Source organism: Mycteria americana, chromosome 11, assembly GCF_035582795.1.
Source record: "Mycteria americana isolate JAX WOST 10 ecotype Jacksonville Zoo and Gardens chromosome 11, USCA_MyAme_1.0, whole genome shotgun sequence".
Lineage (NCBI taxonomy): Eukaryota > Metazoa > Chordata > Aves > Ciconiiformes > Ciconiidae > Mycteria > Mycteria americana.
In genome coordinates, this window is record NC_134375.1 from 5,640,223 (window position 1) to 5,665,547 (window position 25,325).

Below are 25,325 nucleotides of genomic sequence, written 5' to 3' on the forward strand. Positions count from 1 at the left end.
ACTGGTTATTAGCTTACCTGGGGGCTTTTATCAACAGGACATGTTGAATCTTACCTTATTCTGGTTTGGGGGGGACTTCAAAAACCGCAGCACCACACAGCGCTAAAGAAAGATAAGAAAGAATATGGTTTCATTAGCATTTAAGTACATCATAATTTCTCAACAGCACAATTGTCTGATTCCCCACTCCACCTCATCTGAGAAATTGGGGGCGGGGGGGGGGGGGGGGGGGGGGCAAAACAGGCATTTTAGATAGTTGTTCACTCAACTTGAAATCAAATACATCAATGTCTGTCACCAGATTTGCCATCACTTTAACAAGGTAGCCACTCTGCACTTCCAGTCACCAAGTGTAACAGGGGAAATACTCCCTTAGCTTATAGCACTGCTCTGAAAATCTGGTAAAACACAGTATCAAACAAACAAACAGAAAAACACCCTATCACTTTTGTACCAAAGGTCTTTGGGGAAAAAAAAAAATGCAAGACCCACTTAGATATCATCTGCGTCCAATATCAGCACAGCATTACAAAATATTAAGGAGACACCAGTTACCAGCAGTAGCTACACAGCTCTACTTATAAACACTGAAATCTGCTACTTCTAAACTTCCAAAAAGTAAACATATAACACAGGGACAAATACAGCAGGTTTCCAAGTATTTTACCTTAAAAAAAAATTCACTAATTTTTGTCATTTTTACAATTTCTATCAAATTTTGTAGCAATTCAAAAACCTTCATATTTTCAAAGTACAAAAATTCTAAAAACATCCTCAGCCTTCTTCTAAGAGTTCATATAAAAATATTTTGTAGATGTCCTAAGTAAATTAGGCCTTTCTCCTTAAGCCTGTTAAGAGAGTGTCTTCCATCACAGAAGTCACCTGAAGTATCTCTCAATAAAATCTTGCTGAAATTAACCATTACACTTGGTAAATAGACTTTTTAATATTAAAATCAAATTTTGACATAGTATTAAGGAACCTGCAGCCTTATTAGGCAAGGCAACACATAGCCCTGCCTCCGATTAGTCAGTCTAAATATCTGATCCTCACGATGTTTACTCCTACAGTGATGTACTTCAGCCTATTCAGATAAGATGTGGATAAAAACAATTGGGCGCCACAGCAGGTAGAGGCGAACAGCTGTTTTCTGGAGTTACCTCGTAGTCACTCAGCGTCTCCATTTGGACCTTTCCTAGACACACCAAAAAGGATTACATTCTATTTAAAGCACTACCAAAGAAGTACTAACACTCAGATTCCCTCACAAAGATAATATAGACAAAATGTCATAGTTACACTTCAGGTTTATGGAATCTAAGCTTTTTCCCTACCAAATGACTTGCCGTTAAAAAACCTCCCATAGCACGGCAGCACCAGATATATTCCGTATTTCAGGGCTGAAAGCTGTCTCTGGACAGTGCTGAGTGGGAGAGCGCTGCAGTTATCTTTGATTACTAACACGTAGAGAAAGAGCAGGAGGAGAAAAGCAAAACAGATGACAATGTGTAATCCAAAATACTAACAAAACAAGATCCGGATTCAGACATCGCCAGTGAAAGCCAGAAGCAGCCCCTTCAATATCTAAAAAGTCTCAAGCCAGCATAAATCTCATAGTTCACCCACATCTGGAAAACACTCTCAGGTAAAAGGATACTTCGCTGAATTTTGATTCAACTTTTCCTGCAAGATCTAAACAGCATGAGTGTTACAACAACAAACTAGATAAATTGAACACTAATTACCATCACCTAAATTCAACAAGATTGCTGGGTGACACTTACTTTTTTTCTCCCATCATGACCTACACGTGGATAGCTCAGGCCTGATGAGCCTGTACGCTGTGTGTATGCAGTTCGTTATTTTTAGTGTTCCAACTGTTTGGATCCCCCACTTTAAATATTCGTAAACAAGTGGATCAGTGATGGAGTGATCTGATCATCACTTCTACTCAATTCAGAAACTTGATTCTGTAGCATTTCAAGGGTGTTGTAGATATTTACCTATTAATCAGTTCCTAGCCAACAAGCTTCCAACCACCGCTCTGGAAAATCCGATTGCTCTCACAGGACTCACTACAGTATTTGTTCATTACCAAATCATTTCTGAAGAGGCATGCTAGGATAAAATGACCAAAATGATCTATGGCAAAAGAAGAACACGCTGCTTGTCTGAAGATGTCGAAAGGAAACAGCAAAGTTCAAACAAAACTTTTCAGTCACAGATGCACTTCAACCAGTCAGCCCGCACTGTGCCTTTGTACGGCTATTAGATGATCCGAGGGGAAAAAAAACCAAAACACAACAAACCAAACCCAAACCACTTTTTTCTTTTTTAGGGTCAAGTTTTCGGCTAGATCCACCCCTTTGTGCAATTCAACACACGGTTACACAAACGCTGCCACAGTCCAAAGGTTAACCCATCAGATGTCAAAGATGCCAACTGCTTCAGAATTATTACCACTGAAAATATTGGCACACATTTTTCATGCTATTGCATTACTGATTCACTTGACTGATTCTTTACTTGGAAATACTGTGGGTGGTTGTTGCCATGAGGTTTTTTGTCAGTTATCTTAAATGCCTTAGATTTTTTTCTATTTACAGATTGAACATCAAAGATGTAACATGCTTATCTGCATGCAAAACAATGGCCCAAATCCAGAAGAGAACAGATTTCTTAAAGAGGTTGTCGCTACTCCTTAGCATCTTCAGAATCAGATCAACTAGATCCTAATGCTCCCTAAATTTCATTCTCGATGTGCACCTCTGTAAGCCCTTCCACTGCTTAACACCACTTCCATCAATGCACTATTACCATTGAAGTGTTTAGTTAATTGGATAATAGTCCCATACAGACAAAAAGATGAAAACAACAGGCTGCAAAATCAAGCAGAAAAAAAAAAGAAACAATGCATGGAGGTAGGCAAATGTAATACATGAAACATTACGAGGCTTCCCATCTTTTGAAGAAACAAGACAAGGTAGAAAAATAGTGAATTCAAAGGAAGAACTCTGTCTACTTTTTTTTTTTTTTTTAAATCCAGCAGCCCTTTCTCTGCAAGTATTGTCAGTATCCAGTTAGTGATAAAAGACCTGGGGGGGGGGGGGGAAGCCATCAGAATATCAAACACAACTGCTCTTACTCTCCAAATACAGAACTTAAGTGTGACTCTCACATGAGAGCACAGCAGTTTGATAACAGATAACAAACAACGTTCTTACTGGCACCCAGGACCATACTAGGGCTACAACAAAAACCATTTCCAATTGTTACAGAAAACTCAAAACAAACAATAGCAACAAGGATACTGAAACTTGTGTCTCTCAAGACACATCCACAATCGCTCCGCTGCCGAGATGATATAATCAGGAGCCTATGTTCTGGAGGAGCACTATCTCAAGCCACAGCGTTTTGAGACTCCAGCCTTAAGCTTAAGGTCCCACCAAGAAAGGCAAACACTTATTTAGCACCCTATCATGAAACAACTGTCTGGGTTAAATCATAACTGGAAGTTAATGGTTGCCAATAGACAAGAAGCTGTGGGTGCGGCTGGGAAAGTGTACTCAAAGAAGTCATTGGGATCATGGAAACACACGGACGTGTACACACAACTCTTGTCCTAATGTGTCTTGGGAAAAAAAAGTTTGCTGGTCTTAGTCCCCACTAAGGTTATCTGCAAGAATTTTTCTTCTTCAAAGCAGTTACTACAGCTATTATTTTAATCTTACTTAGTGAAATCCAAAACCAAAGTAATCCTTGGTAGTTAGGCCAAAATATGACTGGCATCAATCCAGGTACTTTGGATTAGGCAATAGCATTACGAAACCAGGATAAAAGCTTACGTTTATTTCTTTACAGCTTGATGTTTGATATTGGCCTTATATTTTCCCAAAATGTCTTCCAAACTTCATTGTCATAAGATAAAGCTACCATGCAGGCCTCCTGAACTGCAGAGTTTTCACAAGTTAAACACAACTGGGGCAAATCTATAATCTTGATATTCCCCTTCAGAGAAAAACCTCGTTTGCATCACTGAGGTTTTTTCAAGTTTCCATCTCTTGCTACATTATTAACAAAATCTGTGTAAGAGCTGGTGCCAGTGAAAGAAATAGGAAAATTTGTATAAAAACAAGCTCAAATGCTAGTAAAATTGTTTAGAAGTACAGAAAGATGTGTATTTCCCTTCTGCTGTTACCACCTCAGCTCACACAGTTTTAAAATAAGCTTCTGTATGAAAATATGAAGAATTAGCCTGTCCAAACACAAAGCCTGGGAAACATCACTTCAGCTTCTGCTTTTCCAAATAAGCAGGTTCACGTCATTTGTTATTACTCTATTATTATTCTTAACAGCATGCATTAAGTGTTTTTGTCCAGAGGCAAAGCATTACTCTAACATCTAGTTCTGCAACTGCCCACTATAACTAGGAAAGATTCTTATCTAGTTGATTACTAACTTGTGTTCACATAAGCAAGACCTACTGGTAGAAACCAAGGCACTTTGGGAAGCAACTTTTTAAGTCCCAAAAGGAAATCCACGCCTATTCCCACCACCCTCATCTCCCTCACTCCACACCACCTCATAAATTGTGATCTGTGAAAACTCACCAGTCTTTTTGTAAGCACTACACACAATTTTACATCAAAGTTACCTACGTGTCTACTATACTCGGTTGTCAATACATTTATTTTGAAAAGGCACACAATATACAAGCAGAACAAGAAACCCCACATTTGTTTTAAAGTTGTCCATATAAAAGTCATGAGCTTCCAATTGTAAACAACATGGAGGAAAACACTCTCAAAGATTGGTGACAAATCTTTCCCTGCGATTATTACTATACTGTTTGCTACAACCAATTACACACACTGCCACCAACTACTACCTAAGGAGATGAAGATATGAAGTCGACGAGTTTTAGAGAGAATGGTGCCTGAAAAGGCTCTTGATTTCTTTATACAGTAAAAGCTGGTTGTTTAATTCATTGTCTTTTGCTGAACCTGAAGAGCTATCAAGAACCTACCGAACACAGCTCTAAGTACACCAAACCTTCTACCACCATTGTGGTTATTCAATGCAATCTAATCACGGTGGATTTACAACAGTGTACAGCAATGACGCCTAGAAAAAGTGTATTCCATCTAGATTTCAGTTAAAGGGAGGGAAAGGGGTTAAATTACACCGAACTGCTATTCAAGCCCTACTTGAATGTAGCGATATGCAAATACTAATTCATGACAGTTTCAATGGTACTAAATATGAACTACGGAACTATTTTGCTGATATTAAGCTATGTCTGCAGTAGCACATTGGAGCTGCATGCAGCGTATGCCAACTAAAAAAATTACACTGACATTTTTTATTCTAAATTTACATTCCACAACCCCTTCAGTTCCAACTCTAGTTTGGGGGATTTAAACAGAAAACAGTGGTTTTCTATTCAGAAAATGCCATTTCTGGGAAGGAAGCAAATGGACAAAGAGGTCTCATCTTCATATCTCAGAAAAGACAGCTGCACAGAGGAGAGTTCCTTCTGAGAACTAATAAAACTCAGTAAAAACACCCCACTACACTCCCCAGGCACTTCAATCAAAGCTTACCTTTATGATACTCAACACGACATTTTTAAAGGTCTCCTCATCCAGGGTGTCAGCGTGCTGTGCAATATGGAGGGATATGGGAGATGAAAACAAACTAAGCACTGGAAAATTTTGCAGCTTTTGAATGAAGTACACATAGCAATATTGTATACAAGTGTTGTTTTCCACCCCAGTTTTGTTCTGTATAAGGTGGATAAGATCACACAAAACAAAGTGAGGAAAGCTACACTTCCTGCCAGTATAGAGGAAGTTTAGCAATTGCTCACACAAAGTGCAAGGAAGCATTCAAAAATCAGAACAATACTCTTATTTAGCATAGGAGTCCCTTAAGAACAATCTTTTAATTTCTTTACATGAATAAAGAATTTCTGGCATAGCACCTGGCTTGACACCATTCAATACCTTAAACCATTATTTGGAAGCAACCACCACCATGATACTTGTTTTCTTTAGCAAAGAGCTCACGGCCTGCATCAGACTTCAGGTACTCATTCCAATTTTTCCTGCTTGCTTATGATCCAGATTCCCGTGATAGTTAAGCACTAACTCAGGTTTCACTTTATAGCTAAGCTTTGTCTAACCTTGCAATATGCAGATGGTACCAATTCCAAGAGCAGTTTATGATTGCACTAGCCATGAGTGAGAAAGAAATGTTTGCCCTTCAGCTAAGCCACCTAATCACAGTACCTGAAATGATACCAAGTGATACACCCACAGGTACTAGGTGGAAAGGCATACCAGAGAGAGATCATAATGAATAAACCTATTGATGCCTGGCCCTCAGCATACATTACAACAGTCTGGGTAACACCATGGGTGTCCCCGACACCCTAGCTGTTAAAAACAAGCAAGAAAAAATCTGGTCTTTAACAGTGTATCAAATACCTCATCCATCTGTCAAACAGGTGAGTTATACCAACATGAACACGGAAACACATACTAAGCTTCCTTCCTTTAAACTGCTCTAAACCTCCACCTATCAGCAACATACACTTTCCAGCCTTAAGCTGGTCAGCTTCTGTTACGTTGGGGAAACAAGGCGTTTCAGGAAAATAGTAATAGGGAGGGGAGGAAATAAAAAGTCAAAACAGTAAGAGGGATTAGAATGAAGTTAAGTAATCAAATGAAGAGTTAGAACACGTTAGTAATTCCAAGCATCCTGAACACCTCAGCTAGAAGAAACCTAAGCAAGTCTTGGGCAACTGTTCAATCGAATGCAGCATCTCTGTTCCTTCCCGAGCAAAACCAGGAGGTCAGAACACGGTTATTGCATATTTTAGAAATAATACACTGAGGCAAAGAAAACACGCACTGAAAGGTTGGCAGGGAGGAAAGAACCAAAGGATTGAATAAAATAGGCCATTAGACTGACCACTCCTACGTAGCTTATGGGTCAGCCAAGTTACTTCCACCAAAGCAACCAACCCACTACTGCTGCTGACTGAGGGAAGATATATGTGCAGCACAGAAAAGGCAAAGTGTAGTCTTATAAACTCCACCATCACTGCATTTACCAAACACTTAGACCAAAAAAAAAAAGCCTTTTAGATAATGACTCGATCTCATCAACTGCAAAAAGAAACTCATTCGAGTTTGAGCTTAGCACCCAAATAGAAAAAACAAGGCCATTTTTAATCAAGACTACCTGCCTCCTGAGCTTGTCTGCAAAACTGGGATTCATTTTACATTTTCATTGCATATAGCCTTCAGCATTCTCAAAAGTCCCTCAAAAAAAAGAAAAAGGAAAAAAAAACAACCCAGGCATAAAGTGGAGTTTGAATTTCCAAAGAAAGTCACCAGAGGACAATTCTGCTCCAGCACTCTATTATTAGCAAAAGAAGACGACACCTGTGAAAAAAAATTTTCTGGGGGGAAGAGAGTGGTGTTGCTACTGCTACATCTGAAGTACCGCTGTCGTATTACATTGGAGTACTAGACTAAGATTCGCAGTGTTTCTGTCTCCCATCTCCTTCCACACACATGCTGCGTTTTCCCATCTGCATATACAGAACCTAAGGCACTAATATGATAAGACCAGTTTTAATTGCTGCCTTTCTGTTCTTTCTCCTGTCCTCATTCAACCCCGCTACCCAGTGCCACCTTCCCTTTCACTTTATGGAACATACTCCTACACTGCACTGCACTCAGAGCATCCTTTCAGCCCAAAAACCTGGTAAAGACAAGGAAAAAGTAAATTTAACTATACTGGTGCAATATGGAATTGAAATCCCAATATGGAATTCAAATTCTACATAGATGTTGACTCAAGCTGTTGACTTTTCTTGGGGTCAAAAAAAGCTTTGCAGCTAATCCACAGAACTGGAAGTGCTTCCAACTTTTAATTCTTCGTTTATAGTAAAAGCATAGTAGACTGCACTCAAGAAGAGTTAGTCCAATTAGTTATGATATCTACAATTGCAGTTGTACCAGTTTAGCCAAAGAACCAAATACAACCAAATACAAAACTGTCTTCCTTTTTTCCCAGTGACCATAGACATGTATTTAAACATCAGTTAACCACGGTTAACGCAAGGAAGCATACAGTTTCATACAGGTGCCACAAAGGGTACCGAATTCCAACTCAAACTGGTGATTGCCTCCTGTTCCTAAAAACTTAATTGTTGTTTACAGCAAGGCAGACATCTCTTCCACTGATGACACACCTTGATTGCATACTTGGCTTTTCAACTGGTTTTTATAGCTGCTTGCTTCAGAAAATTTGGGCAGAAGCTCCTCTACTTGCTTACAATAAATAAATAAACAATAAAAAGCAATTACAACAAGGAAAGAAGAAACAAAGCAATATATTATGTTTAGTCATCAATCTATTTTCTTGTCCTTTTTCTAAGTAGGCAAAGGGTGTGTAGGTGTGGGGTTTGTGCTAGACAATGTTTAGATATGCATAGCCTCAAAAGAACACAAAGCTGGAGAAACCAGTTCAAAGAAACACCCTACAAACAAGCAAAAAAGCAGAAGAGGTTTTAATGGCCCTTAATCCCTATTAAAGTTCATGCTGGAATCTCAGTCCAACTCATTCACATGTGAAGTTTTGCTTCCTCCAGAAAATTCTACAGAACCAGATACAAAACTCCTCCCTATATTATATCACATAGCCTTGGTGAACCTTTTGGATACAAAATCCATCAGAAATAAGCATTAGCATAGGTTTGGAATTTAAATAGGAGAATCTCCTCCAAGATAAAAAAAATATTTAAGTTCAAGTCTTACCAAAACTATGCCTTTCCCATTAGTCAAAATAAAATTCAATAAATACAAGTTGCATCTTACCTTTTCTGGTAATTTCTTACTGTGAAAGAACCAAGACGCCATAACTTAGCCATATTTTAAATCAGAGCACTATTCAGAGAAGGCCACTGTTAATAAGCTATTGTACTTACATTCACAAGGAACAGCCACTAGGGTTTTCAGTATTCTTCCCCTACCTGAAGACTCGTTAATATAGAACAGACTGCTGATTCCTGTATTTCCTTGAAATCAAGACATTCATCGATGTTAATTCACTATTCTACAGACACTGAGAAAAAAAACCAAACAGAACACAACTGAACAAAAAAAAGAACACAACTGAAGAAAATCCATTTTATAGTCAGGGATCTGGAATTTCTCAGGAACGACTTGGAAGTTTTGGGGGCAATACTTTACTTACACTAATTTCAATAGGATAAAACAGATTCAGCCAACTCCACACAGAAAAACAACAGAAGAAGAAACAGGACACACAGGTTTTTGAACTCGTACAAAATGACATCATGAGAATAAGTACCTTAAGAAGATTCTCTCAGCAAGACAGCAATTAGTGATCAGCATCACTCCCTTTCTGCCAAACAAGACCAAATAGGAAAGCTGCAGCTAGCTAGTAGTTCTGACCATAAGCTTTTCACTCTTTCAGAAAAAAACCCTTTGTCTAAACATACAATCTTGTTAATGGTCCTCTCTCAAAGTAAGCTTTTATAACAAAATTTTCCACCAAGAATAATTTGTCATTATTCTTAAAAACAAACAAACCAACCAACCACAGGAAAACTGTTTCATATTGCAAAAGCACTATTAGGAACAATTATCTAGCCTGATTTGACACAAAGCACCCCCTCATAAGTAGAATTATTTTATTCCAAAAACCAAACCCAAAACCATCTCCCCCGTGTGCAGAAAGTGTCTTTCTGCACACATTTTGCAGCCATCATAATGCAGCTGCCAGCAGAAGCAGCTACACATATAGCGAAATCAAAGACTGCTGTTAAAACACAAAATAACCCTCTCTCCTAGCAACCTCTGCTCTCTACAGTCCCCTACAAAGCCAGAGCAAGGATCAGGAAGGATGCCTGCGAAAGCAGCACTGTGATATCCTCCATCTTTACCACGTGTCTTGAAGCAAAAAAAAAAAAGGAAAAAAAAAAAAATCAGAGAAGGACCAGATACTATTCACTTACTACAGGCACCAACTTTGGGAATCTTCTGGAAGTTTGATTATCTGACTTGACTCCCTCACCCAGTCTCCTTAGGTGTGCTTCTTTACCTTCTCCACCTACCCTCCCTCGCCCTTTTATATGTCGTAAGCTTACATATGCTTTGGAGATGGTTTACGCATTTACTAATTAAGTCCCATACCAAAACCCAAGGATATCCGTTAGAGCTTCAAGCGCTCCAAGACAAGTAGATTATTAATAACAATCAAGGCATCTGAAGATACCAATGATGACCTTTTGCAAGCACACACCAAGGTTCCTCTAGACCATCTCACTGAATAAAAAACAAGCTGGGAAAAAACCCTCCTCTTTTCTTGTACCACCTCCCAGTAGTCACCCTGAAACACAAGCTTAATGCTTCATTTTAAAATTTGTTTGAACATTTGGTTACCATAATATCCCAACATGCAAAAAATAAAAATGAGTGGAAATCAACCACAGTGACGCACAGGAGGAATGTACGTACTTCATCTCATAAAGCAAAAACTGGAGATTGCAAGCATATGTTTCAACAGTGAAAGGAAATACAAGTCATTACTTCTAGAGTTGCTTACATTACTTTCTACAAGCATCTCCTGAAGGCTTTTGAAATGAAGTGTTAAGTCTCTCTGTAAGAGCAAACTGATTAAAACGCAGAACTACAAATGAGGATTTCCAGCTCGCTTCTGGAAAAACTAGTTATCTCCACCTTAGAAAGAGTCAACAGCTACAAGAAGATAACTGTTCTATAGCAGTTTCTCTGAACCCTCTCTACTGCTCAAGAGTTGAGAGGAGGAGAGAGAGCATGGTTTAGCCCTCTTTTTAAATCAGAAGCCAAATTCAACATGGAAGGAATGACACTCCAATAAAAATGCAGGGAGTAAGAAGCATCCTTTCTAACCCGCCTGGCTGTCTGTGATAGTGCTTGGTTGGGGGTTTGTAGAGCTGTATCTGTACTGCAGCACTTTATGCATCTCTAGTGCAACTAGAACAAGCAACCAGACAATTCACTGGATGGTGTGAAGGGTGGCAAGTAAGTTTTTTGAAGAGGATACTATGATTCAATCAAATATGCAAAATTGCAACCGATGGACAAGGATCATACAGACACTGCCTGAATGAACTTGCAGTTTTTGTGTACTTCAGAGTGATCTTTCTGACCGTCTCAAGCGCTGTCTTCAGGAACCAAATGGAGTTGCCAGTTGTATTTCTCACTAAAATTATGAGGTAGGAAAGCTGTCTTTGTTTGTTTTCTACTAGAAGCATTTCAGCAGGCTGCAAGACTATACAAAGGCTTTCTGATCACAATTCAGTTTCAATTCGGATTAATCAGAGCTGCAATAAAAACCAACAGGAAAAGCTTTATCAACAGAGAAATTTGTACCATAATATTGTGTGTCTTCCAGAATTTTAGATTCATCAGAACTGAAACTTTAAAAAGCCACGAAAGCAGAAGTTTAAGTGTGCACCAAGCAAGCAAGCACGCAGCTCCAGAGATAACAATGGTAACTGGAAATGCTCGGCAGGCATTCCATCTTTATTCATCAGATCACTTTCTAAATGCTAGAGAACTAATTAAAGTAACTCTGTAGAACTATCACCGTAAGAAGAGACGTGCTGACTAGACCATGCCCTGCCTAAGTCCTCTCTTCTTAACTGCACGAATAAGGAACAGAGATGCACTTGCAGTGATTTCAGCCGCTCATTTCAGTACAGCATTCCACAGGCTGTAGGGGCGCAGGCACGCAGGGAGACTCACCACTGTTGTATTCTGCAGGATTAATAACCAGTAAGACGAAAAAGCAACATCAAGCAGTCCTTTACAACACTTTCACCAAAACAACAGAGCGTGTTCCACAGAATGCCAACGTCCAACTGTCAGACAAACCTTTGTCTATATGCCACCAGTCAAAGGCACTGGAAAAAACGGTTGCATGTTGCCTACATCTAGGGCTTATCAGTTCATCACTAGTAGAGCTATTAGTTGGGCACGTGATTTTTCTATGACCAACTTTTTAATTTTGGTACTGTACTAACTCTGGATTAACAGTGCATTACGTTCATGTCTTAAAGGGAAAGATACAGGGAATGGAGCAAACCAAAGAAATAAGCATAGCCTTCAACACATGGGAGCACCACGAACTGATGATGCACACCTTGTTCCTCTTCGCCCTCAACCCAGACACACTCCACATAACCAAGAACAAGAGCGTCCATCCAGGCTGCCTGCTCACCCCAGCGCAAACACCCTGTGTGCTTGATACATGAACTTGCACAGTACCTGTTATCAGAGCTTCAGACAGTGGTCCGGAGGGCAAGAGTTGAAATGAAACTCCCTGGATCTTACTTCATAAGGGGCGAAGAAGCTCATGCCCTTCTCCAGAAGGACAGGGATAATTTTTTTTTAAATTTTGTTTTTTAAAACTTCTCAGATCTTCCAGAAGAAGCAAGGAAGAGAGGTTCAGACCTACAGAGATAGGGACGAGCTTCCTCCCCACATCCCAAAATACCACTACACATCAAAAGGGAAAACATGGAAACAACAAGCACACACACAGTTCCACCCTGGCCTCTCACTTACAACCCCGGCACTTGTACCTGAGCATCCATTCATGTCTCCCTTGCCACAACCAAATTGCTATCCCTCCCGCTAAACATGAACTGAAGAGATACACAATGAAGCAAGGACAGTTAAAATGAAATTCACTCTTTGTTACGCTGCTGTTCTGTTCACATAATCCTGAGAATGACTTGACATCAGATCACAAGAACGATGATTAATCATGCAAGTATGTCCTGTTTGTAAGAGGAAAATAATTTAGATGCCAATTAGCATCTAAACAGTATTTTATACACTCCAATTTTACAAGAGTTCGCCATCAGTAGATAGAAAGCTCTAAGACAAAAGCTTTACTGGTTCAAAGGAAAAATCGTATCTGTTTCACTTTTACTCTTTCTTAAAGTTTTAGCATCTCGTTCAAAAGAGAAGTGACACACTCAGCAACTATTCTGAATCTCTGGCAGACTTCCTCACTTTCCAGGTCTTTAAAGATATCACAATTACATCACTATGAATCCATTACATATTCTGATCCCTATCATTCAGTGACTGAGTATTTGTTAAACTATCTTTTTCAAAGCTAAGATTTAGACAGGAAACAAAATCATGCACTTTCTTCTCATAGCAAAAGAATATTTAAAAAAATATTTTAAAGAAAGAGAAGGAAGAAACAAGAGCCACAGAAGTGCCCCTCCTAAAGTTTGGAGAGCACTATAAGATTTCCAGCATTTTCTCAAACTAACTATTTGTTAACATTTTTACATCTAGTTTACACTTGTAATCCAGAAAAGAGACATTAAAAGAATCCCGTATTTTCAGTCATTCATTTAGACATTATTAAAAAAATATGGTTTTCAGGATTCAACTCTTATTGTCAATTTTTTTCCCCTACGTAAAGCCCACATTTTATTGTTTTGGCTTTACTAGTTTTAGATCTATACAGTATCAAGAACATTCTGTGGCAAATCCATACTAAAATTTAAACTGAAATACAAATAAATCTATAAGACAAAAAATAGCCACAAGTGCTTTTAGAAGAAGAATAAGCTCCTTCAAGGGACATGTACAGTTAAAATTCTGATCCCAACAGACTAAGTAAATAATATACCTACAAGTGGGGCAAGAATACAGGGACAGCAGTCAAATGAACACATGCTTTTTAAACCGACATAGAATCTGCTTGATTAGATTTAACTTCATTTAATCGTTACTGCTCACCAAAATGCTGAATCTACTTTACTATTTTTTTTTAATTTAAAACAAAACCAACCAAAAAAACCAACCAAAAAACCCCAAAAGGGTAAATGGAAGCACAGGGCTGAAACGACCGGCCCATTCACACAGAGGTCTACGGCCAGGCCAGAAACCGAAATTCTCTTCTGGAGTCCCAATGCAGCACTGCAGCAAGTGTTCAAACTCTCGTAGAGAAAGAAAGTCAGTGACAAAGGGAAAAGCATTCCTTCTCCAGATTTCTTTCTTCTGTCACACTTACGCATACACAGCATTATGACAGAAAAGGGAGACTTTTAGTACTTTTCCCCACAACTCCCGTTTCCAGACGACAGCTGTCTAGTCATCAGCTGCTTTCCCTTCCACCACTTCTACTGCCAGACCCACACAAGCCCTGAGAGAGAACCGAGGAAAACGCCCGCTAATCTCTACCAAAGGACGGGCACGGTTCCCCCTCACGCTCCCGCCAGAACGCAAACGCTCCGCGACTGGAATGGAAAACTACTTCGGGAGAGAGAGGAGGGGAGGGCGGCGGGGCCGGGCGGCTGCTCCCGCCGAGGGAGAGGCCCGAGCACCTGGAGGCACACGCCTGGGGCGGCACCACGCCGGGCAGCGGCAGGGCCGCCGGGGACCCCCGCCCTCCCGGCCGGTCCGCGGCCTACGGAGACCCCGGCGCGGCCCCGGCCCCTGAGGGAGCGCGGCGGCGCCCCCCTCACGCGGGCCCGGCGGGGCGGGGGAGGGGCGCCCGCGCGCCGCCGGCCGTTACCCGCCGCAGCCCTCCACACCTGGCAGTGGGAGACGACGAGGCTCTGGTTGCCTTCCCCGTGGTACTTCCATTCATTCTCATCCATCTTCTCCACTTCCATGCCCGGCCCGGGCCGCCGCGCCCCGTGGGGACGGTGCCTGCCGCCGGCCCGCCGCGCTCACGCCTCCACCATCGCGGCTGCGCGCCGCCCCGCCGCAGGAAGTCCCGCCCTCCGCCCGAGGCGGGGGGGGCAGGGCGCGCCGAATCGGCCCGCCGCGCGCGCGCCGGGCGGCCACCTTAGCGCCGGGCAGCTCCGCCCGCCGCCATCATTGATCGGGGCGGACAGCGGCGGCTGCAGCGGCGCGGGAGGCCGCTCTGCCCCCGGCCGCCGGGAACGCCCCGCAGCGCCGGTTCTCCTGGGCCGCTCCAGGCGGCAGAGCTCCGGGAAAGGCCCTTCAGGCGGCCCTTCCACAGCGAGAGCGCCCGCCCCGGCCCCGCCGCCTTCCCGCCCCGCTCCAGCCGCTGCCAGGCGCCCTCCCCCGGGCACTCGCTCCATGTCGGAGTCGTGCACGGCGCAAGAAGGCGGAGAGCCCAGCCCAGCCCAGCGCGCCACCTCCCCGGGGCCGGTTTCGGAGGCCGCGGAGCAGAACGGAGGAAAAATAGAGCATCTTCCTCCAGAAACGACGACCTGGACCCAAAGTGCTTTTTATGCGCCCGTTTGTTGGTTGCCCAGATAACGTGTTCGGATACCGCACTGTAGAAAATGAGTTTGCACCTGCAACAGAGCTGATCAGATGATCAAACACTCAAGAAAAAGTGGAGTTTTACCTTTGGGGGTTTGTTTCCTGCTAAGGCTGTTTTTAAGGTTACAGACTTTTTAGTATATAAAAGAGAGGCAGCTCTCGTGCTTGCTCCTGTAGTCGGTGTGTCTCTGAATAACTTTGTGCTTCAATACACCAGAGGTCTTTCGAAAACCTAATAGAGATGTTACAAGCACAAATATAAAAATACATGTAACATTCTTTAAAAAAAATTACTAAAACATTAAGCTGTTTTCCTCACTGTTACCGACGTGGTTCAATATAGTCTCACAAAGTGCCTCAACACACACCCCCCTATATATGAATATACACACATATAATGTGCAGTAAGTTTAAGACAAATTATCTAAATATCCAAATTCCCTACCACAAATACAGAATTAAATTCTAGATCCCTTAATCCAGTCAATTTTATCACCATGAGTTTTGACTACAAACAGCAAAACTTATCCTCGAATTAGCATTTTAAAATCACCACTAAGGGCCCTCTGAAATTCCCCCTTTTCTCTCTTCCTCACAAGGCACTCCATGACAGCAGCCAAACCGACACATCGAAGGTAACTAACACTTGCAAGTTTTCCTCTGTATAATGAACATTTGTATAGTTTGGGTAGTAGCCAAATTTGACTCTGTATTACAGTCTTCTAAAAAAGTCAAAGCAAAGAAAATGATGCCTTTTTATTTTTAAAGGAGAGAGAAGATGCACCTAGAAGGCTGAAAATAAAACCTGCATGAATCTGCAATGAGTCATTGATCCTTTTTTTAAATGTGTGTGGTGCTGTAACTTAAATAATTTATAATGTAATTTGACTAGAACTTTTTAAAAAAAATGGGGGTTAAGTAATTTATACTTTCTTTTTGCCAAAATACTGATTGATAAGCACTTAACTTTTCCTTTTTATTTAACATTATCCTATATCTGCCTACATGAAAAAGGAAATGTGAATCCCTGCTCCTTTGGCCATTTAATAAAGACAAAAACAACAGAGGGATGTTTAAAGTATGTTTGTGTCACCTTCTGCATTTGCAAAGTTTCTTTATGTTGTGTAACAGCAAATGGATATATAAAACATACAAGAATTTACCATACTATCCTGACTTACCAAAAGTGTCATAAAGAAGTTTCACTCAGGACTGTGGGTAAGATTGTGGTATTTTATGATACTTGCATTAAAAATTAACTGTACTTCAGAGAAAAAGTATGTGGACACTTACTAAGCTTACATGGAGAAGTACAAAGGAAAATAATATTAATATATTGTCTTGCAATGGCAAAACTAATTTGTCTCAATTTTAAAAGGAACTCTGGTATAGCAAGTTGATTCATTTTCTGTTCTTTCATACTTCTGAAAAATGTACATCTACAGAGGAAAAACATAAAGTAGAAGTTCTGAGTGCAAGGGTAAACACACTGAGAACACCCACATTTTAACACAGTCTCTCTCTCTAGCAGGTCACTTCCCCTCTTCACCTTTTCCTTCAGCATTCCACGGTGCAGGACTACCACCCGGGCATGTTGCAGGGGTGTTCTGAAAACACATGGTAAAACTTGGAAACTGGAGGGAAAAAAGCCTATTAACATATTATTTCTCTCTGCATTATCAGTTTTTAAATATTACTCATTTCAGGTATTACCTACAATGTGCTTGAACTGAAATATCTTAAGCCTTTGTGCAATTAATGACGTTGAAGTGTGGCTCAACTGGAATTCCTCCAACATGGCTGTGTCTTGTGGTATAACTACAGCTTGTGTAGGACATACCTGGACTGGTTTTAATTAGCTACCTTGAGGACTGCTAGCATGGAGTTCAGCAACCTTCAAAATCCACCTAAGGATCTCAGTAGATGACCAGGTGTTCTATGGTATTTTAGTATGTAAATAAGCTAGTTTAAAACTTCATCAGGAATGCGTAAAGTAATGATACCTTCAGTTCTACAGCTCCCACTTAATCCCCTCACCATTTGTTTTTTGATGTAACGTGAAGGAGTCAGGAGAGCACCACAGTCCTGAAATACATTTCTGTTTCTCTAGGTCCTGTAAGTGCATTGGGTGGCTAGGCTTTATGCCACAGTTCCTGTTTCTTGGGACTCTTCAGTGTTGGGGATACCAAAAAAAAAATTAAGGTAAATAATCTATGACAGATCATATGATATGAAGAACAAGCTAGTAAAATACTGACATGTAAGGCTATTGTCAAACAGATTTGCAACTAAAAATGAGAAAATAGCCATCCTGTCTCTTTACATGAAGACAGACAACAATACATTCACCAATATAAAAATTCTTCCCACCCTATCTTCTATCACCCCATGTCTGTAGTTTTTGCTTGGTTTTAAGTGGCATTTAAGCTATGGCACTGACTTCACATCTTTAGGTTATTCATCCCAGCTCCCCTGGGTCACGCCTGCTATACAGATCATTACGCTGCCAAAGCCCACCAAAACATGATTCCCCTCCCAGCTGAGCTGAGCTCTAAACCTTTGCTATGCCCTTTTCCCAGGCATGCCCCAGAGCTATTAACACTGGGCTGTCACATATGCCATCTTTTACAACTTGTAAGTTTACCAAGGAATAAGAATGAAATGGTAAAAACAGTTCACTTACTCACTTTGGGGGAGGAGTATCAGGCAAGTATTTCTTGTTAATATTCTGATGGCCATAAAAAGTTCATTAAATCCAGATCCAAGGGAAAAAAAAAAAAAACCAAACATTACTTGAGACTCATTATAAAATTGGGTGCCAATAATACAAAGGTCTTATAAGCTTATGAGAAGGATTTTTATAATAGCTACATCTTAGTTCTCCAGGTTCCCAAAATGAAAGGCCTCTATAAAAGAGAGGATATTTTGTTCTTTATGAAAAGAGTAAGCATTACACAAAAGATCCTATCCTAGGACCTAGAAATGTCTGCCTGGAGAAATTAGGTTTAAAAATCACAAATTCAAGGCAGTGAGTCCAAGAATATTGAATGGACATGATAATATGACAATGAAATTGTGCTACAAAATACTATTACTAATTTTTTTAAACTACTGCACCACTTTCAGTTTTCAAAAGATGCAATTATCATGTTTAAATAAGACTAACAGTTTTATATTTTTATTATACTCGGACCATCAAAAATGGAGTATACTTATGTAACCCACATCTCATTAAAACTTTAAAGCTTTGCTTTTTTTCTATTATCAGGATGATACCACTGCGCCATGCCATAGTTTTCTATTGAATCCATGGTTTATCTATGTAATTTCATACACACACTAGAAATGCAGAAATCTCGTGCTCCAGCTGTCATTTCACCATCTCAGACTCACTGAGAAACACTGACCCAACAAAGGAAGAAAGATTAGAATAGGACTGGAGTGTGTCATTTGATGGCTTTTTTAGAAAGGATTTCTCGTACTTTGAACCACAATAAAATATTTTAGAAACTAAGCAAGTCAATGGCTTCAGGAACAGGACTGTAAGTAGCAAGAAAGGTGACTTAAGGTCAATGAAGATAAAGCCACATATATGTTGTTAACAGACCAGAGCTTGTGCAAACTTACCCAGCCATCAATAACCACAGATGTGAATAAACAGACATTATAACTACTAAGAGGTTTAATTGCTACATACAGTCTGAGGGAGGAAATGAAGTTACAGACACAGCATAAATAACAACTTCTCTGTACAGTATATATAACTTCAAAGAATTGCCAAGACAGACAGTATTTTTTACACATAGACAAGATAATTAAATACTGTTTTCCATGCACAGGAGTCCTGAACATTTATTGAGGAAAAAAATACAACTAATTACCAGGGCAGGGGGATAGGACACACACCCAAAAACCAAACAAACGAAAAACAGCATTGTGGTGAATTTTTGGGACCGGTAAGAGAAAATACACAGAAAAGAAGATCTAGTTAGAAACTGTAGGAGGTCTTTAAAGCAGAACACTATGGTGAAATCCTAGTAGCTTTGACAGGGTATTAAAGCAGAATGGAACAAGACCAACCCCATCTAAGCACCTCCTTAAAGTCTGTTCTTACAGGCTTTAATCCTGTGGGCAAGGAAGGAAAGATGAAGGGATAAAGAGCTTTTAGGTCTGGCCTTGTATTCAGTGACACACCAACGACTGGAAGACAAAATGCTCTTTACATAAAGAGGTGAAAGCAAACTACCAGAGCAGACTCAGTAGCCTGGTCAGAAGTCACGCAGAAGCAGTATTTTTTCTACTTTCAGGACAGGCTAACACTTATTGCAGATACTTTGCTGTTAGTGTTATACTATTCACTCATGATCAAACACCCTCTTGCAACATGTAACTGCCCCTGGGAAAACACCTCATTGTCTCATATCACAAACATACCCTAACCTTGTGTTTAGTCCTTGGACCTGTTAATGGTTAAAAGAGAGCACACCTTAAACTTATTTTTGACACAAGCCCTGTGTGACCATCTTTAAATAAGGAAGAGAATATGGATATTAATCTGGTTTTCAGCTAAACTGCCATAATTTGGCAATGCACTTCTGTGGGAAACCTTGAGATCTTCCCCATTAAAACTTTTAGTTCACCAAGTACAAGGTCTCCAGAAGATAAATTACAAATTGACGTAAATTGGTCACACGTTACGGTTCAGTTTATACCCAGAAACACCAAACTGCGTGATATCTGGCGATAGTACAGGACTGAGCAGCAGTTTCTTTTGTACACTTACTGATAAATTCAGATTTGGGTTCTCTGACACAGCTATCAAATACTTTAGAAGACATAATTCCTTAAATTCATACACACCACATTTTATTGACTGTAGCGCTAATAATTTTGGAGTGATCTCTGTATTCAAATGGCAGCATACAAAATGAATGCTCCCCCCCAACCAACTCCCTTGAAGAACCCAGTTTACTGGAATCATCACAATTGAGATCAATAAACAGAACCTATATTTTCAAGAGACATTTTCTCAAATTTTAAACCTCAGATTATCTGTCATCTCCAATACATAAACACAGATGTAATGCAGTTTCACAAGCAGAGAAGCCAACATAAATACTATGCTAGCTCAAAAGGGTGATCTCGTTCTCCTTTTCAAATCTGCCCGTATATTCCTGTGCCCTCTCTTCACATTGCCCTTGGCACATTTACACCCATGTGGCACATTATAGCAGACTATTCATCAAATGAATGGTCAGGTTTTCTTGGGTGGGATTCTCCCCCGACCCTTTTTTTTTTTTTTTTTAATTCTTTAGTTGACTCAGCAAAACAGTGTGACACATTGCATAGCCACCCAAGTCCTCCAGCCATCATTAAAGGAGGAATGGGAACACAACCAAAACCGGTGGGGAGCGGAGGATTAGCCATTTTGTTGCTAGCTCTCTCAGACCAGATTAAGCTGATTATGAAACCGTACTTCTAGCAGTGCTGCAGAACCTCCTAGCAGGATGAACGTGTGGGGGCCCTTTCAAGGAAAGAAGAAAACGCACAGAATGAACAGATATTTCTGGGTGTGCTCTGAAAAAGCAGTAGAGAGCACATCACCAAAGAAATGTTTTGGGAGAGAGAACTGTATCATTCATGGAGCAGTCCATGAGCTGTCACTTACAGGTTTTTTGGGTTGGGTTTTTTTTGGTTGGTTGGTTTTTTTGATTTTTTCCCTCCCCCAGAAAAAACACGTATTAAATTTCTGCCATCCCTTTACTGCTAGATCTACCCATGTTAAAACAGAGTGGAAATGATCTGCATCATCAGAGTGTTAATGATAAAGCATGCCACTAAACTATGCTTTATTGATTGAAAACAGCTATTTCAAAGGTGACAATCTACAAGTCTCTTGATTAAGGTGGAATGAAGTGGATATTTAACAAGTGATTATGAGATCTTCCTGATTTGGTTTTGGCAAACATTCAGTGTAAAACAATATCCATTGCAATAAAAATCTTTGTGAAAGTATCTCACTTGGAACAAAAGCATAAATATGAGTAACGAATATACATCTCACACCTTCCAATAGATTTCTAGGGGAAAAAAAAAAAATCCAAGTTGCTTGGAAAAGAAGAACTATTGCTAACAGTGACAGGAAAATAAATATACTGAAATATATAGAGATGTTCTACATCTCTCAAGTCAAGCTTTTTGAGGAATTAAATTTAAGATGACCGAGCAAGCATAAATTCTAGATCAAATTCTACACTTCTTAGAACAGAATCAGGCCCAAAGAGCAGTGAAGCCCCTTCTCACGCAAGGCTTGGCACCTTGGAAGGTACAAGTCCACGTGGCATAAATCTATAGATTAAAAAATATACCTTGATGTTCTACTTTGTGGCTGGTTTTGAACCTATTTATGAATCTGTGATACTAAGTTAGAGTGCAAAAAAAGGCATTTACAAAATCATATCTGGAGATAGACATTGAATTACAATTAAAGAACAGTGACAAAAGATATACTTGGAGCTACTAGAAACATAATTGTAAAATCCATTAGGGCAATCCTGCTACCCAACACAAAACAAAGACAGCAGACAGACCAAAAAGAATTTAAATGATAGTATTTTTCCCCCAGCTAGAAATAAGTATCTGGAAAGAGTAGACAATCTGACAAAAGCAGGAAAAGTAACGGACAGGAATGGTTGTTGGGTTTTTTTAAAAACATGAGGCTCCAGGAGCAGTATGTTTTACAAAACAAATCTATCAATATCAGACAGAGCACAAGACAGACAGAAAGAGATTCGTAAATCTCTAAACTACTTATTACAAGACAGGTATATTTTTGTATGAACAAAATGGGCTGTTTTTCTATTTTCTCACTTTGCACTGCAAAAAGGAAGTTAAATGCTGTTCACATAATTGCTTGATATACTTTACTTCTGGATGTGTCTGAAAAGCAGCACTGATGATAAAAATAAAAACTCTAAATTGCTCTTCTGTAAGACCCAATTGATCAATATTAATACTTTGTCTGTCACACAGTTACAGGTTTCCAGGAGTTTACAGTGTTGCAAACTAGATGTAATGGGAAACAGCCTCATCTGCTGGTTTGAGGAGATACTATCAGGTGTCTATGATAGTTTAATACTTGTGGGGATTTTTTTTTTCCCCCCTCTTCATTTACATGTCCCATACCTCATGCAGTAAAATCTACAGGATTGGGTTTTGGGTTTTTTGCTGTTGCATTATATAGTATAGCAGCAGCAAAACATTTGCACACACTCCTCAGATGATTGGAGATCGTAGATAAATTCATTAAAAGGAGAAGCTCTGAATCTACTTTCTAGCTCCTGTTCGTGAATATAGACAGACATGTCTATAGGGATTGCTCAAAGACTTACCACTACTTAGTTTTAAGGTTCTTGTAATTTTACTGAAACTTCATAGTGTTCCTGATCAGCTATTCCATGGGACTATTTGTTTCAAACAAAGTGTTTGATGGAGATTTTTGCTTTTCGTTTTTTGTTTAAAAACTTAATTTAAAAACTTCTAAAAGAAGATTATTGAAAAATATGCTGGTTTATCTCATTAAAGATTAAACTTTTTATTAAGAAGCATTAGCATTGAAACAATCATGAAGAATTTAGGGGGAAACAGTACGGGATAACAGGTCACCCTGAAGTTAAGGATGTATCTTTCGCTGTCTTTTTAGTCCCAATGAGATTAAAATCTAAGTTTCTGCTAATGTACAGATGTAATATTAATGTGGACATGAGCTAACTTCTGAGAGACTGGCTTTGCAGTATCAGTATTCTTACAACATTCATTTAAAAAACAACAACAACAAAACGCCAGATAGTTACACATATTCTTAAAGTGTCCCCTCCTCCTTATCTGCTCTTACAGATAAACTGCTCTCGGGGCCCTGTGAGGGCACTGACAGGCTGTAATAGAGCTCTGACCAGCCTCCATCCATCTTGCTCTGTAATCCTCCTCTGCAAGCTCTCCCCACCCCCCCAGAAGAAGGTGCAGCTCTGATACAGCACAGCTGCATGGCCTTGGGTCTGGTGGATAAGCCTGATGAGGTACAGCTGCAAGAAGCCACATGTGGACCTCTGCTGCTGGCTGGGGTCCTTGCCCCTGCCCCAGCTGTGCTGTAGCAGTCAGGGAGCAAGTGCAAGTCAGGGAGCAAGTGGCTGCTCTGCAAGGGAAGGCCGGTCAGGAGCCAGGGTGACAGCAAGGCACCCCAGCGAGGCACAGCATTAAGGGGTGTAGTCCTACAGTACCTGAGGAAGAAGAGCAGGGCGGGTTTGGTGACAGTGACCAGGGATGGCCCCAGGCTGGTGATTGCCAGGCCATCTGTAGTGATGAGGCAGTCCAAGGTCAAGCCAGCGAGTTAAGTCATCAATGCAAGGTATGAGGCCAGGCACAAGCGTACCTAGAACCAAATCCATTGCGTCTCTTCCCTCCCACAGACTGTCCCTCTTTTACCTTTCCAAACACCTGGTCATTACCTTTATTGCTGTTCTGTGTCTTACACAGGTTTCCACTTGCCAAGGCCAGGGAATCCTATGCATAAGCATTCTCCATATCCCTGTGTGGTCTGTTAGCCTCATGTTCCCTCAGGACACTGGTCTAAAGTTAATGTAATTTGGTTTCGCCAAAGTTAAAGCTATAATGACTCTGTCATTATTCCATTATCTTGATTGCAGAAAGTATTTTAAAGAATGTGGGTCACTCAGGTTACTTAAATTACCTTGGCTTCACAATTCCATACTTCCCCTTTAGACAAGGCTGATCTCATTCATTTTCAAAGGGCTGATTGGTTCCAGTTCCCATTCAAATCAGAAGGCTCTGCATTCACTTAACACTTCTGAAAGGCCACTATTTCAATGTCTATGCTCAGATGGGAGACCCTAGATGCACAGGAAGAGGTTAAAAGTCAATGGAAACAAACAAAAGGAAAAACTTAAAATAGGAATGAGCATAGAGATGGCAGTTATAAAGATGCACTTAAGTGGAAGAAAGGAAAACAGAAGCAAATAAAACAAGAAGTGTGCAGCATATCAAAGACCATAAGCCTGAACCGTTATTCTTGCATGCAAATTGCATTTCAGTGATTAGTCCTAGAACATAACTTATTATGATGTGAAAAATCATACATTGAATAATTCTTTATCAAGGGCACTGCACTATTAAACACAATTGTGTAAAGAGGCTTTACAGGAGACTCTTCAGGAGACTAGATCCACATTGATTCAAAGGGAAAGATGCCATTTCAGGAATAACCTATATTACTCGCCAAAATCTGACTCACCAGGAGTTGCTCACAGCAATTATTCAAAAAAGGAACACAGCCTAACAGGTACTTACATGTACTCTGTATAGCTATACGAGCTACACATATATTAATCTTCTTGGACAACTCAGAATCCCTGAAAGGTGTAAAAACAATTTATTAGAAGATCCTTGTATAAGAATCACTCTATGATCATTCAAAGTAAAAGGACAAACATATGGATCTTACCCTCTAAGCTTTTAGCCTTCCCCCAAATGTATTCCTTCCAGTTCATGAACGTTTTTTCCCAAGGGACCCTCTGAGTTTTGAGAAGAGTCTGAATTTCCTGATCATTTTTATTCCCCATCACCTCTATCTCCCACCCCCACCTCCCGCCATCTGCCTATAAGCATCATTTTACCACATTAGGCTCTTTCTGCAGGGGATACTTTGAAAGATCGACAACACCATGTTTCAGTTGAATGCCAAGTAACCCCGCTTATGCATTATCACTTTACAGAAACAAGAGATCACTGGAACATAATGACAGAGCTAACTGAGAAAAAATACACATATACAGATTGATCTATCAGGAATTTTCTCTTACTAACAGTAGATTTTAGAAATGATGCTTTATTTCATATCCAAAGGTGTTATACTTAATGAGATGTATTTTCCTTTCTGCCATGGTTTAGCCCCAGCCAAGCACC

The 25,325-nt window shown here is 40.2% G+C and overlaps 1 protein-coding gene across 4 annotated transcripts in view; it reads right to left on the bottom strand.

Moving 5' to 3' along the window:
- IPPK (inositol-pentakisphosphate 2-kinase) overlaps positions 1-14,832 on the bottom strand; it is a 32,070-nt gene extending 17,238 nt beyond the window's left edge. The window contains exons 1-2 of one of the 4 annotated variants that reach the window (XM_075513955.1): positions 14,645-14,832; positions 55-102 (exon numbers count right to left, since the gene is read on the bottom strand). In XM_075513955.1, coding sequence (XP_075370070.1) covers positions 55-102; positions 14,645-14,725 — 129 coding nt within the window. In that variant the 5' untranslated portion in view covers positions 14,726-14,832. The remainder of the gene's footprint in view (positions 1-54; positions 103-14,644) is intronic. The other 3 variants (XM_075513957.1, XM_075513958.1, XM_075513956.1) reach the window with 3 other exon arrangements.
- Between the last annotated feature and the right edge of the window lie 10,493 nt (positions 14,833-25,325).